The sequence below is a fragment of the Podarcis raffonei genome, chromosome 3 (genome assembly GCF_027172205.1).
Source record: "Podarcis raffonei isolate rPodRaf1 chromosome 3, rPodRaf1.pri, whole genome shotgun sequence".
In the NCBI taxonomy this organism is placed as follows: Eukaryota; Metazoa; Chordata; class Lepidosauria; order Squamata; family Lacertidae; genus Podarcis; species Podarcis raffonei.
The window spans coordinates 121,635,376-121,653,159 of NC_070604.1; the positions used below are offsets into that span (position 1 = coordinate 121,635,376).

A 17,784-nucleotide genomic window follows, 5' to 3' on the forward strand; every position below is an offset into this window, starting at 1 on the left:
ATGGAGTTGCTGTCTTCCAAGATACTGATGGTATAGATAATACTGAGGAAGAAGAGGAAGAAGCAGCAGCAGCAGGAAATGGTGCTTCTGAATTAATGGAAAAAGACAAAAAGCCTGTTGAATCTGATTTGTTTGATGATTTAAAGTTAAAGGGACCCGAGGGGAGGTTAGATTCTCTTGATTTTTCTGACCGTGAGCTTAGCCTACAGGCATCTCTTCAATCTGACAATGATTTACAACCTGAAACTAGTGGTTCACTTAGTCCCATTAAGTCTGAGGAGTCTGACTCTCCTTCTGGACTAAGACGTTCAGATAGAAAGAGGCAGAAGCCACAACATTTTGCAGATGAACATTTTAATACTGTGTATGCCAATAAGGCAGTTTTTGAGCCAAAAAGCTACAATGATGTTCAGAAATTACCTTAAACACACCAAACATTATAGGTTGCAGTTTACAACATGTATTGACAAAGGTTTTGAAATTTTCTGCGATGCATCTCATGCAGTGGAACAAAATAATTGCAGGGGTGTGTCTGGTATGGTGTTTTGTTATAACGGTTGTCCATTTGAATGGAAGTCCCAGACACAAACCATTATTTGTCTCTCCACAACAGAGAGTGAATTATGTGCATGCGTTCAGGCCACTCGTGATGTAGAATGGTATCTGCAAGTATTTGCAGACCTACAGATGCAAGTAACACTACCAATAAAAGTTTACCTTGATTCCCAGAGCGGACTTGCTATCCTGTGTTCAGAGACCAATACGCAGCGCACTAGAGTCTTAAGGTTACGCTTACAGTTTGTAAAGAAACTAATTGCTGACGAAATGATTGTATTTGAATATGTTCCAGGTGACAATCAAATTGCGGACATTTTTACTAAAGCACTTCCAAAGGTTACACATGAAAGACATGTACAAAATATGCTTTATGTTTTTGTTCCACAATGATGAACCGCAGGGGAAATGTTGAATGGTTTATTTAAATGTAAAGGTTCATCATTGTTGCACCCGATGTGTATGTCTTTAAGGGGCCAGAGCAAGGGCCAGAGTAAGATAACGAGACCCAGCTTTACAGCTGTGAAGCACAGCAGGTGCTGCTGAGTTGAATTTGATTAAGGTGTGTCAGCATTTGGGTGTAGTATACAAGGAGCAGCACCTAGCTCTCCCATTACCCTGGGGGATGGGTTGGTGGTTGGGTCTGGTTTGGTTGTTAATGTATTTAGTGTAAAAGGAGTTTTTGTTTTTCTTATTAAAACCTTATTTAAGTTATTTTTGAGTCCTTTCTTTTTAATGCAAGGTCTCCCCAGCAAGCTCTCTGCAGCGTTACCATACTGTAAACAACCAACAGCCACTACCTGCCTGCCTCTCCATCTCTGAGGGGCGGCAGATCTAGTGGTGGCTTAGCTTGCTTCATTTCCACGGAGCTGGCGCATTCTCTAACAGCCCTACCTAGCTGCAATTCTGTAGCAACAGCCGCTCTACTTAGCTTCAAGAGAACTACTCTCTTGCTGGTCAATGTCTATATTCCCCCAGGCCAAAAAAACCCCGTTGTCAAGGCTACATGGGCTGAGCTAGAGGCGTTTTTAGAGCCTCTCGAATCTACTTACCCGTCTGCCCTGACCATTGTGTGCGGAGACTTCAACGCTCGCATAGGAACAGATGACAACAGTCTATACACTCATTTCAACCAATTTATGGACCCCGAAGAACTGACGGATATTGGCGCGACACGACTGTCCAAAGATAGCAGAAGTAATTTCTCAGGTCTCTGCTTGGTGCAGGCTGCCAGACGGAGGGAACTGCTGATATTAAACGGCAATATAGAGGGGGACCGCCCCGGGGAATATACCCATTTCTCCAAGACTGGGGGAAGCGTTATAGATTATATCTTAATCTCAAGATTTGCTCACAGCTTTGTAAGGAAGTTCCAAGTGGGCCACAATATTCTGAGTGATCACCTGCCTCTAATTTTAGAGCTTGCAGGTCGGCCTTTTGACTATTCTATTGTCGAGCCACAATATATACCTTCTGCAAATTTGGTTATACCTGCCCCCAAAAGACTTAAATGGTCCCCAATACTGAATGAAAATCTAACCCTCCTTCTTCAGTCAGTGGAGTTAAAGCGTATTCGCTCCGCTATCGTATCAGGCAATTCAGTAGCTGCGATCATGGAACGCTTTAAATTACTTTTGGAAAGATTGAAACCCCATTTAACAACAGTGATACATTGCTCCGCTACAAAGAGGGCAAAGGACGGAGCTAGCTGATTTGACCTGGAGTGCAGGCAAACAAGGAGACAAACGAGAACAGCCTACTGGAGATACAGGAAATCAGGGACTGCCCCCCTACTTAACGCTTATATTTATCTGAGACGGTCTTACAAACAATTACTAAGGAGAAAGAAATTGGAAGCTGAAAGAGCCGCTTGGCACAGTTTGGTTAAGGCATCGCACGAGAAAGATACTACTTGTTTTTGGCGAACCATATCTGGTCTACTGGACCAGGAGCGTACTAATTCCATCTGTACAGTGGAACCAATGGAGTGGTTGCGCCATTTTCAATCTTTGTTCTATGACCAGGAAGCCCAACATTACAAACTATGCATCCAATTGGAGGACCTACCTCATTGGCCACCAGTAACTGCGAAGGAAGTTGAGAATTTAATCGCACAACTAAAGAACAACAAGGCCCCAGGGAATGATTACATCCCTGCCGAACTTCTGAAGTCCAACATTGGCTGGTGGGCCCCCCTGCTGGCGTCTTTATTTTCTTGGATCGACTCAACGGGTTTACTCCCAGATGGTTGGTCTGAGGCAATAATTATCCCAATCTATAAAAAAGGACCCATGACAGACCCGGCGAGTTATAGACCAATCAGCCTTCTGCCTATACCGAGCAAACTATATGCCAAACATCTTTATACCAAGCTAACTAGCTGGCTGGAAACTGAAGCCATTTTAGCGGAAGAGCAAGCGGGTTTCAGGCAAGGCAGATCCACCATAGACCATTGCTTCATCTTAGCCTATCTAATTGACAAATATGCCAAAAAATCCCGTGGGGTGTTATATGCAGCCTTTATCGATCTAAAGGCTGCTTTCGATTCAATTCCACGTGTAAGACTCTGGGATAAATTGAGCACATCAAGTATAGACAAAAGACTATTATTTCTGATGAGCTGTTTGTATAAAGACACGGTGCTGCATGTAAGAACTTCGTTAAACGGCCATCTTATAGGACCAGTTTCTGTCAGTAAGGGGGTCAAGCAAGGTTGCATCCTGGCCCCAGTTCTATTCAACATCTACATCAACGATATGGTTAACTGTTTGTCATCTCCGGACTTCCACGCCCCCAAACTGGCTGACAAAGCAATATCAGTGCTTTTGTACGCTGACGATGCGATACTCCTATCCCGAACAAGAATAGGCTTAAATAGGCTCATAAGTGAATTCTCAGCATACTGTAGGAGAGAGCAACTTGCAATAAACTATCAGAAAACCAAAACTATGGTTTTTGCAAGGAAACATAGACAGTATAGCTGGAGGATGGATAACCAGACAATTGAACAAGTCAAAGCCTTCAAATATCTGGGTATCGTTTTCCAGTCGACTGGGTCCTGGGATGTCCATCAAAAATGTGCCAAAGAAAAAGCAGCTCAAAGTATCAAGATGCTGTCCCGCTTCTTCTACACGAAGGGGGGCAGATACATCCCAGCAGCCCTTGAAGTTTATCAAGCAAAACCTCTGGCGCAGTTACTGTATGGGGCCCAAATCTGGACGGGGAACCACTGCTCCAGTCTTGAGTCTGTCCAGTCTAAATTTCTAAGGCAGATTCTCGGTGTCCCCCCCTGTGTTCCCAACGCAGCATTAAGACTCGAGGCCTGCCTTCCATCTGTGGAAACTCGGACTTGGCAGAGAACATTCAACTATTGGCTTCGTCTTAATCTGAATCCACCTGGTCTACTGCCTTTAGTAATGCAAGACTCTCACAAAAGCAAGTGGTTCAAAACCGTGCATCAAAAACTCCTTACATGCGGTCTGCACTCACAGTCCCTATTATCAATGGGCCTCATCAAAGCAAAGAGTCTAATAGGCCAGCGCCTGAAAGACATCGAACGACAAAACAACCTGACCATCTTAAAGAAACTGTGCCCATGGTATACCTACTTTCCCCCTTCTCATTTTGACTCTCCAGCTTCATACTTGTCTAAACTAACCATCCCGAAATACAGACGTGCCTTTACATTGGCTAGATGGGATGTTCTTCCCTCTGCTGTACTCGAAGGTCGTTACCAAAAGACTCCATTTGAAAAACGACTCTGCCCATGTGGAGATGGTAACACGGAAACAGTGTCTCACGTCCTTCTTTCTTGCCCCCTCTACAAAGACCTAAGGAATGAGATTATTACTCCACTCATTCTCTCCAACCCCGGCCGTTCATCAGACATTACACTGTATTTTCTATTATCTGATACGGAAAGTCAGATAACAGAGAAGGTCGCGAGGTACATCGAGAGAGCTGCGAAATTGAGGGCCACCATCTGAGTGACAGACTTGTTCATCCGACGGACCATCTTTTGCCTGTTCTTTTCCTCCTTTTATCTCTATTTTTACTTTTAACTCTTGTACAGCTGTGGCCTGTTGGCTTTGCTAATAAAGTTTTGTTGTTGTTGTAAAGCCCTAAACAGCCTCGGTCCAGTATACCTGAAGGAGTGTCTCCACCCCCATCGTTCTACCCGGACACTGAGGTCCAGCTCTGAGGGCCTTCTGGCGGTTCCCTCGCTGTGAGAAGCCAAGTTACAGGGAACCAGGCAGAGGGCCTTCTTGGTGGTGGCACCTGCCCTGTGGAATGCCCTCCCACCAGATGTCAAAGAGAACAACAACTACCAGACTTTTAGACGACATCTGAAGGCAGCCCTGTTTAGGGAAGCTTTTAATGTTTGAGGCATTACTGTATTTTAATATTGTGTTGGAAGCCGCCCAGAGTGGCTGGGGAAGCCCAGCCAGATGGGCGGGGTATAAATAATAAATTATTATTATTATTATTATTATTATTATTATTATTATTATTATTATTATTACTGCGGGCACAAAAGAAGCAGGGCGGCTTTGCAAGGCCTTTGCCTTTCAAGGCTCACACCGTCCAGTGGGCAGCTGGTGTTCTGCAGCAAAGGCAGATCTAACGGGTGATGGAAGTTGTAACCCAACAACATTTGAAGGATGCCATTTGGCTACCTCAACTGGTGAATAGTACTGAGCTTGCCGGAACTAAGGCCTGATGTGGTGGAAAGCAGCTTCACATAATTGTAGAGTTCTAGAAGGGACCCCAAGGGTCATCCAGCCCAACCCCCTGCGATGCAGGAGCCCCACTTCCTCTGTCCATATGCTCAAGACAAGGGCTGAAAGCTAGCTTACCTGGGGGAGCTGTGGAGTCTCCATATCCTTTCATTTCCACGGCAATGACACGGAAGCCAGCGTCAGCTAGAGCTGGGATCTGGGACGGAAAAACAAGAGTGAACTGGAAGGCAGTGGGGTGAGAATTAACTCGGATTACTGGAACGATTTTTTCTTTCCTCCATCCAGGTCTGCCCCCAGGCCACAAAGGGCTCCTCTGCTTTCATCCTGCACCATCCAGCCTGTCAACACTTGCTTGCACGCAAGGAGTTTAGGAGTCTCTTTCCAAGGGATTAGGAGTGGAAACAGGCTCTAAGCAACACACAGTCACTGCTATCAAGGTAGGAATCGTAGCGAAGTACGGATAGGAATTGTTAAGAAACTGGGTATGGTACAAATCATTAAAAAACCACAGGCTTACTGTCTGAACAGGCAAAGGAAGGAATGGGGGAAAGGCATGAACTCAAGTGGAAAGAAAGAGGAAGACACATAGGCAACACTTGGTGAGATTTTGGAATGACCGCTCCCCACATTAAAAGGGCGTTGTCACGTGCAACCCCCTGGACCCTATGCAGCACCATTAGCACAGGCTTGGCTTCGCCTCCCCCCAGGTGGGAAAGCTGGAGGTCTACCTGCGTCCCTCGAGCCAAGGTCTACCCACATCTGAAACATAATAAAGCTGTAGCCAATTTTAATACCATAGCACGTTGTCTTGAGTCGTTATTCCTCACGGGGGCCACCCAGGGCTTGGGGGACTCTGCCTGTCCACGCAAACCAGAGCAGCAGCTGAATTCGTTTTCCAGCCCATGCGGTTCACACCTCTCCACATTTTACTGGGTCCTCCATACATTTCTCAGGTCTTAGGTGAGTCCCAAGATGGGCTTGGATAGGAGTTGTACTCCAAAACACCAGGAGAAGGCTGGGTTAAAGCTCCCTGTGCGCAGGAGAAACCAGTGCACACAGCCTGCCTGCCCAAGACCCGCCTCCCTCTTCACCATTCCACACTACGAATCCCAGGTGTGTTGGCTGGAGCTGATGGGAGTTGTAGTCCAAAGCATCTAGGGGGCATCAGGTTATGGGAGGCTGCTGCACACAGTGCGGTGGGCGCTAATGGGGCCCTATTGCAAATATGACGGATGGAGGTCATCCTTCTCTCCACCTGCACGGAATATCTCTTACCTGGTACCTCCAAGATAACCAGGACTCTGGGAAGCCATGGCACAGCAGAACGACCGGGCCACTACCCAGCTCCACAAAGTGCAGACGGGTACCAGGCTAAAAGAGGAGACAGTGTAAGACATGAGTCAGATTCGCAAATGGAGCTGGAAGCAACATCACGTCCAAATCGCAGGACAAAGCCCACCATGACAAAGAACATCAAGGCTGGAGAAGAGGTGACATCAGAGCCACCTTCAACTATCTGAAGCACTGTCACATGGAAGAGGGAGCAAGACTGAGAAGAGACGGTGGAAGAAGACTGGAAGAAGTTTAAGGAATATTTGAAAAAATATGTTAATATTTAAATCTCAGAATAGCTTTGGAAGTGGATATAGGCTGTAGGGTTAGAAGTAGAAAATAGTGTATTTTAAAATAGTATTATTTGTAAGTGATAAAATTTGAAGTTATTTTAAGTGTGATTAAAAGAAAAAAGATGGTTAGAAATTATGATCTATATAAACTGCTAAAGATGAAGTAAAATGAAAATCAGATAGGTGGGACTTGGGGAAGCCCATTTAACAATGTTTAGAAAAATAATGATATGACAAGAATTTGTTTGTATTGTTTGTTTTTCTGTTTGTGTTCTTTATTTGTGTTATAAAATGAATAAAAAAAAATTTTGGGGGAAAAAGATTGTTTCTTTTGTGTTTTCTATTTTATCTCGGTTTATTGTACCCCACTTTGGTGACTTTGGGTTGTGAAGAGGTTTACAAATCTGCAGGTGAATAAAAATACAATAAATAAGTTCCAAGTTGCCAGAAAGTCAAGATTGCTGCAGTCTGGGAAGCCACCACTGGACTCTCATGCGTCAATCTGCAGAGCAGATTTGACAAATGCAAAGTAGCAGCGACGGGACTGGCTTTATTTGTTTGCAGTGTATACATGCCAGCCTCCCAGCAACGAAGTGTCTCATGGCAGTTTTCAAGGAACAACTCACAGGATTCTTTTCCCTGGAGAAAGCACTTATAGGATCCTAACCCCCAAAGCAGCCCATCTGCTCTTACCTTGATAGTCACATAGCCGTGGACCACACTCTCCGGTTCGCAGGCGGGCGGAAGGCATTCCTCCTGCTCAAGAAGCTGGGAAGAAGTAGATAATTGAAGGAAGGAGAGAGATTTCAAACACCTTTTGCAGATACAGGAATAGCAGAAAGCTGCCTAATACACAAGGTGTGTAATTAGGAGACGTGAGCAGTAAAGCACAGATGAATTTTGACAAGTACTTCTTTTAAATGGGAGATATCCAACTAACTCATTCTGTTAGCGGAAGGACTTCCACTTGCGCAGCTAAACTCTTTTTGGTGCACACCCTGCAACCTTCCCAAACCCTTTTCTGAGGGGTCAGGGGAACCCACACTTAGGGGAGCATAAGAGACAGGAAGGGACACGGGTGGCGCTGTGGGTTAAACCACAGAGCCTAGGACTTGCCGGTCAGAAGGTGGGCAGTTCGGATCCCCACGACGGGGTGAGCTCCCGTTGCTCGGTCCCTGCTTCTGCCAACCTAGCAGTTCGAAAGCACGTCAAAGTGCAAGTAGATCAATAGGTACCGCTCTGGCAGGAAGGTAAACGGCATTTCCGTGTGCTGCTCTGGTTCGCTTAGTCACACTGGCCACATGACCCGGAAGCTGTACGCCAGCTCCTTCGGCCAATAAAGCGAGATGAGCGCCGCAACCCCAGAGTCGTCTGCGACTGGACCTAATGGTCAGGGGTCCCTTTACCCTTTAAGAGGCAGGAAAAGCGCTACCGCAGAAGTGGAAATCTTTGAACTGACGGGAGCAAGTTAGTTGGATGCTGCCCAAAGAAATCGGCAAACCGATACAGAAATGTGGCCAAACGAGAAACCCGAAAGAAATCGAAATGGACCAATATGTTCATCTTTGGGTTTCTCAATTTTTCCAGTCTCAAGTTTGGTTCCCTGCCTCCCCCTTGCCTCTTAGCACCCCACTAGGTGATTCCACTGCCCACTTTGGGAACCATTGGTTTAAAGCGAACATTCAAGTTTTCACCGCATATAGGGATTTTTATGCATTTATGTGCACATTACCTGGCTGAAGAACTGCACCAAAAAAATTCGGGAAAGTGTGGATTTCAAAGAATGGATGCGTTTCAGTTAACATATTGTTTGGGAAAGTGCAAAGCAGGGAGGTCTGCCTTGAAATAATAATAATAATAATAATTTTTATTTATGCCCCGCCCTCCCCAGCCAGAGCCGGGGCTCAGCGCAGTTAACACCAGTAAAATTACAATAGAAACATAATAGGGGGGGAACAAAAAAAAAAAAAAACAAAAACCCAATTTAAAATACAGGTTAAAATACAATTTAAAAAGCAGCCTCATTTTATTAGTAGCCCATAAATCAAAACCATAAGGGGAGGGAAGACATAAGGGTCAGACTGGAACAGGCCAGGCGGAACAGCTGCATCTTGCAGGCCCTGCGGAAAGATGTCAAGTCCTGCAGGGCCTTGGTCTCTTGTGACAGAGCGTTCCACCAAGTCGGGGCCAGTGCTAAAAAGGCCCTGGCCCTAGTTGAGACCAATCTATCCACCTTGCAACTTGGGACCTTCAAAGTGTTGTCATTTGTGGGCCTTAAGGTCCTCCGCGGGGCATACCAGGAGAGGTGGTCCAGTAGGTACGTGGGTCCTAGGCCGCAAGCTGAACCAAATTTCTACCCCCATCATGAGCCTGTGACGAGGCAAAGAGGCAGAGAGGGACCGTCCTAAAAGCATTTGAGGAACTTCAAGGTTTATCAGAGATGGGAATGCAGCCAGGGTCTAGCACTCCACCCACAATGACATTCTGGCATCTCGTCAAGCTGGCTGGAAGGTTCTCTTTATTTTGTTTTTTCTTGCTTCCTCTTTGGTCACTTGTTTGGCACTCAGAACCTCTTGTTCACCATAGCGTCCCATACAAGGTGCTTATGTGTGGTGGTGGTGAATCGTTTGGTGGTGTTTTTTGGGGGGCTGTTTTTCAGACTGAGGAGCAAGCAGACACTGAGGAGTCCCACTAGGACTACTGCAACGCGCTCTACGTTGGGCTACCTTTGAAGGTGACCCGGAAACTGCAATTAATCCAGAATGCGGCATCTAGACTGGTGACTGGGAGCGGCCGCTGGGACCACATAACACCGGTCCTGAAAGACCTATGTTGGCTCCCAGTACGTTTCTGAGCACAATTCAAAGTGTTGGTGCTGACCTTGAAAGCCCTAAATGGCCTCAGTCCAGTATACCTGAAGGAGCGTCTCCACCCCCATTGTTCAGACTGGACACTGAGGTCCAGCGCCGAGGCCTTCTGGTGGTTCCCTCATTGTGAGAAGCCAAGTTACAGGGAACCAGACAGAGGGCCTTCTCGGTAGTGGCGCCCACCCTGTGGAATACCCTCCCTTCAGATGTGAAGGAAATAAGCGGCTATCTTCTTTTTAAAAGACATCTGAAGGCAGCCCTGTTCAGGGAAGTTTTTAATATTTAACGCTGTACTGTTTTTAACACTTGATTGGGAGCCACCCAGAGTGGCTGGGGAAACTCAGCCAGATGGGTGAGGTATAAATAATAAATTATTATGATTATATATTATATAAAGCAAAGTCCTGCAAACCTCAGTCCCCAAATGCCAACCCAAGAAAATGACAACTGGTGCAGTGAATTGTTAGGAAGCCTGGGAAATATCCCAAAATGCTTGTGTATGAAAGAGGCAAAGGTATTTTTCATGTGCAGCAAATATGCTTAGCTCCCATGCACATGGGAGGCCTAGATAAATAGCAACCTTTCTAATATCTACAACCATGAGGTCTGGAAACTTGCCTTTTAAATATTAAATAATACTGCATTTTAAAAAGCATGTAAAAATGCAAAGTTCTGCTCAATGCCACACACACACACACACACACACACACATGCCTATGTTGAAATGTAAATGAAGTGCAATTAAGATGATCCAAAGGTTTAGATTTTTCCTGCTCTGAAACAATCTTGCCATCTAAAAGCGCCCTTTGTATTTTCTTTACCACAAAACCTGGCAATTCAGTGAGTGCAAAAGTACAAGCCAGGCTCAGTCAGTGCAGAAGAGAAAGTTTCTACGCTTCTGCGGTTAATAGTTCACTCAGCAGAGGCCTCTCTAGAGAGCAGAAGAAAGGAACCTTCCAAAGGATGGAGAGGATCCACTTTCAAAGAATCAGCTGGTACGTGAGCTACCTTTGTAGACGGGGAGGGAAACTGCAGCAGCTTGTTGGAACTAGGAGCGACGGAAGCACTACGGAGAGGCACTTTGCTCCGGCACTGAGTAACGAGATCCTGCTGGGCCAGTCACGGAGGAAGGTTTACAAGGTTAATATGCCCATCACTGCTGAAATCAGCAGTCCTGGATAACCCTTGCCGCAACTGCCTCCTTTGCAGCCTCAGGATCCTCTGCTGTTAACCTCTTTCCCCAGGTTCATTTCATTCCTTGTTGGTGGAGGGGATGTTAGGGGCAGAGATAATTTGAGGTGTCATTTAGGGAAGGGCAATAGCTCAGTGGGCGAGCATCTGCGCTGCGTGAAGACGCTCCCAGCATCTCCAGTCCCCGCCTGGAAGCCTGGAGAGGTGCTGCCAGTCAGTGCAAACAATACTGAGCTAGATGATTAAATTGTTGTTGCTTAGTCGTTCAGTCGTGTCTGACTCTTTGTGACCCCCTGGACCAGAGCACGCCAGGCACTCCTGTCTTCCACTGCCTCCCACAGTTTGGTCAAACTCATGCTGGTAGCTTCAAGAACACTGTCCCACCATCTCGTCCTCTGTCATCCCCTTCTCCTTGTGCCCTCCATCTTTCCCAACATCAGGGTCTTTTCTAGGGAGTCTTCTCTTCTCATGAGGTGGCCAAAGTCTTGGAGCCTCAGCTTCAGGATCTCTCCTTCCATTAAGCACTCAGGGCTGATTTCCTTAAGAATGGAGAGGTTTGATCTTCTTGCAGTCTATGGGACTCTCAAGAGTCTCCTCCAACACCAGAATTCAAAAGCATCCATTCTTCGGCGATCAGCCTTCTTTATGGTCCAGCTCTCACTTCCATACATCACTACTGGGAAAACCATGACTTTTACTATACGGACCTTTGTTGGCAAGGTGATGTCTCTGCTTTTGAAGATGCTGTCTACGTTTGTCACTGCTTTTCTCCCAAGAAGCAGGCGTCTTTTAATTTCATGACTGCTGTCACCATCTGCAGTAATCATGGAGCTCAAGAAAGTAAAATCTCTCACTGCCTCCATTTCTTCCCCTTCTATTTGCCAGGAGGTAATGGGACCAGTGGCCATGATCTTAGTTAGATTATTAAATATGGAAGTGCAATAAGACATGCTGGTATTTTCAGAAGGCTGAGGAAGACCTTGTTAGGATATAGTTCTGTTCCATCTTAAAAGAGTACAGGCATGACTGTTTGTGTGTCACATGCCTGTTTACTTCCAGCACTTGCTGGGAACCTCCGTTTGTATATAGCTTTTGCATTGCTGCTGTTTTGCCTGGAAACAAAGGGAAGCAGACATGTTTTTTTCCTTTGTTCCTGCTGCTGAACAAAATGCTGTAATATACTGCTTACACATGGCTCTGTCTGCCTCTTCTGCTGTGAGAAGATTTATTCACTCTGCTGACAGAGCGTGCACGGGTCTCTAAACGTATCTGAGGCTCGTGTCGCTGATTGATGCTGTTCCAAGGGAGACCAGTGATCGTCCGGCTGCTGGCCGGTGGCTGGAGCCAGTTGGGGGCCTGCCTGATGCCCCCGTCTCCCCGGCAGTATCCCAATAGACCTGACATTTGTGTTTTTGTATATTTTGTTGGAAGCCACCCAGAGCGGCGGGGAAACCCAGTCTGATGGGCGGGGTATCAAAAAATAAATGATTGTTATTGTTATCGCTGCCTTCCTACACCCACAAAATGTCAGAAATGTTCCCTGCAGAGCTGCAACTGCAAGGTTCTTCCCTTCCAGCATCAAGCCTGGTGAGGCAGCCACTCCACCTTTCTAGCGTTACTAGAAGTTGCTTCACTCTGCAAGCACTTAAGCCTTCAGCTCACGGGCTGCTAACCAGCTCCCAGCAGAAGACAACTGGCTTGTCACATCTCTCATCTTCTTGCAAAAGCTACATTATGTGAACAGGCTGTTGTGTTATGTGCAGCTGGTTGGCCAACCAAACCCAAAGCAGTGCTCACTGCTGGTTCCTCATCATCCTGGGAGCTGCAGGATTCTACCCTGGGCCTGTTGTTGTTCAACATATTTATAAACAACTTGGATGAAGGAATTGAGGGAACGCTCGTCAAATTTGCAGATGAACCAAACTGCAGAAGACAGAATCGGGATTCAACATGACCTTAACAGATCGGACAACTGGGACCAAACTAACAAACTGAAATTCAGTGGGGATAAATGCAAGGATAAATGCACTTAGGCAGGAATGGCCAGATACACGAATGTAACATGTAAATTTGAAAAGGATCTAGGGGTCTTCGTAGACCACAAGCTTAACACGAGTCAACAATCTGATGGTGCAGCAAAAAAGCTGACGCTATACAAGGCTGCATCAACAGAGGCACAGTGTCCAGACTAAGGAACTGGAGGCAGGAACAACTTCTGAACAGAAGTTGCTGGAAACCACAGGAGAGGAGAATGCTCTCGTGCTCAAATCCTGCTCATAGGTTTCCATTTGCAGCCTCTGGCTAGCCACTGTGCAAACAGGATCCTGGATTAGCAATAATAATAATTTATATGCCACTCTGGGCAGCTTCCAATGAATTAAAACAGCAAACGCAGTAAAACATCAAGCATTAAAAACTTCCCCACACAGGGCTGCCTTCTTCTAAAGATCCAATAATAATTTATTATTTAGACAGCACATTGGCTTGATCCAGCAGCCTCCTCCTTATGTCCTTATGAGAACATTACTAGTTAGGATTGCAATGCAATCCACAGGTGCAATTGCTAAAACTCAGGAACCAACCTACAGAGAGAAAGTCATTTCCACGCAACGTCCGCATGCAAAAAAGCTCCTCACCTGAACCCCCGTCAGGTCCTGCAGCTCCTTCAGAGCCGAGTCAAAATCTTTCACGAGGATGGTGGCCATGCCCATCTCCCGAGCGGGCTTCAGGTTTGCGCCAGTGTCATCCAGAAAAATAACCTGGCGCAAGGAAGAAGCAAAAGCCAGAGTCAGCTGACAGGAAAGAACGAATGCACCTATCCTGTTCTGCCATTGTTAGATCTAGTGGGCCTCTGACCACCTCGTGGTTGAAACGAATGCTTTGTGTATATACACCACAATTTTCTTTTTAAAAAAACTTATTCTGCACCCAGCCAGTCCTAATTCTGCACCAAGGAAAACAGGACTGTCCTGATTTGCCGAGGGAACTGGCATAATTTGAAGGGGCTAGGAGTCATGCCCCCAAAACCCTCAAGGGATTTGATCCATCCACCCCTCTGACCTTCTAAATCAGCCAGCCCCAAGCATAACTCCATAGCCACTGGGGAAGACTACAATCTGCAGCAGAATGCTGGTGGACAAGCTAGGAAAGAGCCTAGAGATCCATTATCTGCAATCCTGGGCTTCACACTTTTAACACTGTGGTCTGGCAAGATTGAATCAAAAGAGCAGCCAAGTGGGGGCAGTTAACCCTTTCTCCACCACAATTTCCCGGACAGGTCACAGTCTCTTTCTCTCTCTCCTTTGGAGGACTGGCTGATGACTCGCAAGAACAGCTCCCTAAGAACGGGTGCCTGAGTTTGATTCCTGCCCCCTACTTCCATCCCTGTCCCTTCTCCCTTTATGTGTTGTGCTCCCCCCCCCCTCTTTAGATTGGCAGCTTGTGGGCAGGGACTGTTTCAACTGATCGCATGTAGGCTACTCAGGGAGCCTTTTTAACTGAAGAGTTGAATACAAACACGCCAAGTATGGGTGTCTGTCTGTGTGTCTGTGTGTGCACGCGCGTGTGTGTGTGTGAGAGAGAGAGAGAGAGAGAGAGCCAAACAATCATAGAATCATAGAATCATAGAATAGAATCATAGAATCATAGAGTTGGAAGAGACCACAAGGGCCATCGAGTCCAACCCCCTGCCAAGCAGGAAACACCATCAGAGCACTCCTGACATATGGTTGTCAAGCCTCTGCTTAAAGACCTCCAAAGAAGGAGACTCCACCACACTCCTTGGCAGCAAATTCCACTGTCGAACAGCTCTTACTGTCAGGAAGTTCTTCCTAATGTTTAGGTGGAATCTTCTTTCTTGTAGTTTGGATCCATTGCTCCGTGTCCGCTTCTCTGGAGCAGCAGAAAACAACCTTTCTCCCTCCTCTATGTGACATCCTTTTATATATTTGAACATGGCTATCATATCACCCCTTAACCTCCTCTTCTCCAGGCTAAACATGCCCAGCTCCCTTAGCCGTTCCTCATAAGGCATCGTTTCCAGGCCTTTGACCATTTTGGTTGCCCTCCTCTGGACACGTTCCAGTTTGTCAGTGTCCCTCTTGAACTGAACAAACATACACACACACTGCAATTTGCTCTGCTTGGACTGGGACCACAGGCCTTATCCCCTCTAATGTGGCAAAGAGTATACTGAGTGTATGGATCAAATCAGGAAAATGGTATGGGTTTGATCTCCCCATCGACCACCACTGGGGTCCAGATTACATGTATATACACACAGACCTACTTCTGAAACTAAATTTAAAGAGAAAGGAGCACGGATCATGGATTTTCTCTAAAGGCCTCGTCCAATTTGCTCTCTGAATACTTGTTTTTCACCACAAGACCCATTCCCGCCACCATCCTGTGGCCACGTTTGACAGGTAGGTGAGGATACTCGCTTGACATCATGATGACATCAGGTAAGCAATTTTTTGCTCGCGCAGTCAGCTGATTGTTGGCAATTGCAAAGGGGGGGGAGTTGTGGGTGCTGCCAAACAGCTGATCAGTGGTGCATACAAGCCCCTTTTTGGCCCCGCCATGTCTTTACCTGCCACACAACTGGCACTGAGTGTACAGAGGAAAACAACCAAGATGATCAAGGGTCTGGAAACCAAATCTTAGCCTGGAGAAGAGGAGACTGAGAGGTGACACCTTCAAATATCTGAAGGGCTGTCATGTGGAAGATGGAACAAGCTTGTTTCTGCTGCTCCAGAGGGGAGGAGCTGAACCAATGGATTCGAACTACAAGGAAGGAGATTCTGGCTAAACAGTAGGGAGAACTTTCTGACAGTGAAAGGTTCCTCACCACCACCCCTGCCCCAGAGAATAGAATCATAGAACTGCAGAGTTATAGAGTCATCTAGTCCGACCCCCTGCAGTTCAGGACTGATGTTAAACACATCTGGAGAGAGAGAGAGAGATCCTGAAGGGAACAACAGAGGTACAAGACAGGTTCACAGATGTGTGCCACCAACCTCTTCAGGTTTCACCTTCAGCACATCCAGCGCATACTCATAGATTTTGGGATCCGGCTTTTGCAGACCGACACGGCATGACTCAATCACCCGGTCAAAATATCTGTTCAGCAGACAGAGGGCAAGCCCAGTACGGTGCCTGAAGTGGCTGTCATCAACCCAGTTGTTGGTCAGGACAGCTGTCTTGAAGCCTGGAAGGGGAGAGGCAGGAGAGTCAGAAGATGAACCAAAGCCCAGGCCACGTTCCGTACCATAGTTAGGATATACGTCTTAATTCCAGGTGTGGATTCAGATAGCATAAAGAATTAGGGTGCAGGGAGAAGGGCTTGGGTGCTTTGTAAACCGCCCTGCGATCTTTGGGTGAAGGGTGGCATGGAAATTTAATAATAATATAAATGACCCATTCAGAGGGGAAAGCTTTCATGCTGCATCTGTTTTCGGAATACTGTCATACTGCTTTTCTGTTGGATCGCTGTACAGTCGATGCTCGGGTTGCGAACGTGATCGGTGCGGGATGCACGTTTGCAACTCGCAGTGGCACGTCTGTGCACGTGCGAGTTGTGATTTGGGCTTTTGCGCATGCGTAAAGCACGATGTAGCGCTTCTGCGCATGTGCGGCCGCCGAAACCCGGAAGTAACTTGTTCCGGTACTTCCAGGTTTCGGTGGTCCGTAACCCGAAAAAACGGAACCTGAAGCATCTGTAACCCGAGGTATGACTATGCCACTTTGAGAGTTTTTAAAATGTTAAATGTTTTAGAAACACTTTTAAACATACAAGCAATAAATGAAGGATATCAACAGGGTGAATAAATAAAGGGCTCCTTCTAAGCTCATAAAAAGTAAAGGTAAAGGGACCCCTGACCATTAGGTCCAGTCGTGACCGACTCTGGGTTGCGGCGCTCATCTCACTTTACTGGCCGAGGGAGCCGGCGTACAGCTTCCGGGTCATGTGGCCAGCATGACTAAGCCGCTTCTGGCGAACCAGAGCAGCGCACGGAAAAGGCCGTTTACCTTCCCGCTGGAGTGGCACCTATTTATCTACTTGCACTTTGACGTGCTTTCGAACTGCTAGGTTGGCAGGAGCAGGGACCCAGCAACGGGAGCTCACCCCGTCGCGGGGATTCGAACCGCCGACCTTCTGATCGGCAAGCCCTAGGCTCTGTGGTTTAACCCACAGCGCCAGCCGCGTCCTGAGCTCATAAAAAAGCACCCTACAAAAAGACAACACCGACATAGCCGTGAACCATCGGAGGCACCCAGGTTGTGCAACAGCCACCCCTTGCCACACGAAGGAGCCATTACCGTTCTCCCTGAGCCTCACAGCTGCCTGCAGGAAAGGGGTACTGAAGGAATGTTCCTCCATCAATTTCTCAACGACCTGAGCCACCGAGAACTCTTTTGGGAGGGAGGCTCCAGAGGCACCAGCAGCCTTCTTACAGTCTTCTTCAAAGTCGGCCATCATCTGAAACACAGGAATACAGGAGGCTGCTTTATGACAAGTCACACCATTGGGTCCCACTACCTCAGTGTTGATGTATGGAAGTGAGAGTTGGACCATAAAGAAGGCTGATCACTGAAGAATTGATGCTTTTGAATTATGGTGCTGGAGGAGACTCTTGAGAGTCCCATGGACTGCAAGAAGATCCAACCGATCCATTCTGAAGGAAATCAGCCCTGAGTGCTCCCTGGAAGGACAGATCCTGAAGCTGAGGCTCCAAGACTTTGGCCACCTCATGAGAAAAGAAGACTCCCTGGAAAAGACCCTGATGTTGGGAAAGATGGAGGGCG

At 46.8% G+C, this 17,784-nt stretch overlaps 2 protein-coding genes across 3 annotated transcripts in view; both read right to left on the reverse strand.

The window, feature by feature from the left end:
• The window catches only part of PTK2B (protein tyrosine kinase 2 beta), a 358,085-nt gene that overhangs the window by 125,765 nt on the left and 214,536 nt on the right, over positions 1-17,784 (reverse strand). The gene's annotated exons all lie outside the window — the stretch shown is intronic.
• Positions 1-17,784, reverse strand: part of EPHX2 (epoxide hydrolase 2) — a 110,023-nt gene that overhangs the window by 69,604 nt on the left and 22,635 nt on the right. The window contains exons 3-8 of one of the 2 annotated variants that reach the window (XM_053383809.1): positions 17,299-17,458; positions 15,996-16,186; positions 13,614-13,736; positions 7,613-7,687; positions 6,570-6,665; positions 5,412-5,490 (exon numbers count right to left, since the gene is read on the reverse strand). In XM_053383809.1, coding sequence (XP_053239784.1) covers positions 5,412-5,490; positions 6,570-6,665; positions 7,613-7,687; positions 13,614-13,736; positions 15,996-16,186; positions 17,299-17,458 — 724 coding nt within the window. The remainder of the gene's footprint in view (positions 1-5,411; positions 5,491-6,569; positions 6,666-7,612; positions 7,688-13,613; positions 13,737-15,995; positions 16,187-17,298; positions 17,459-17,784) is intronic. The other variant, XM_053383810.1, reaches the window with a different exon arrangement.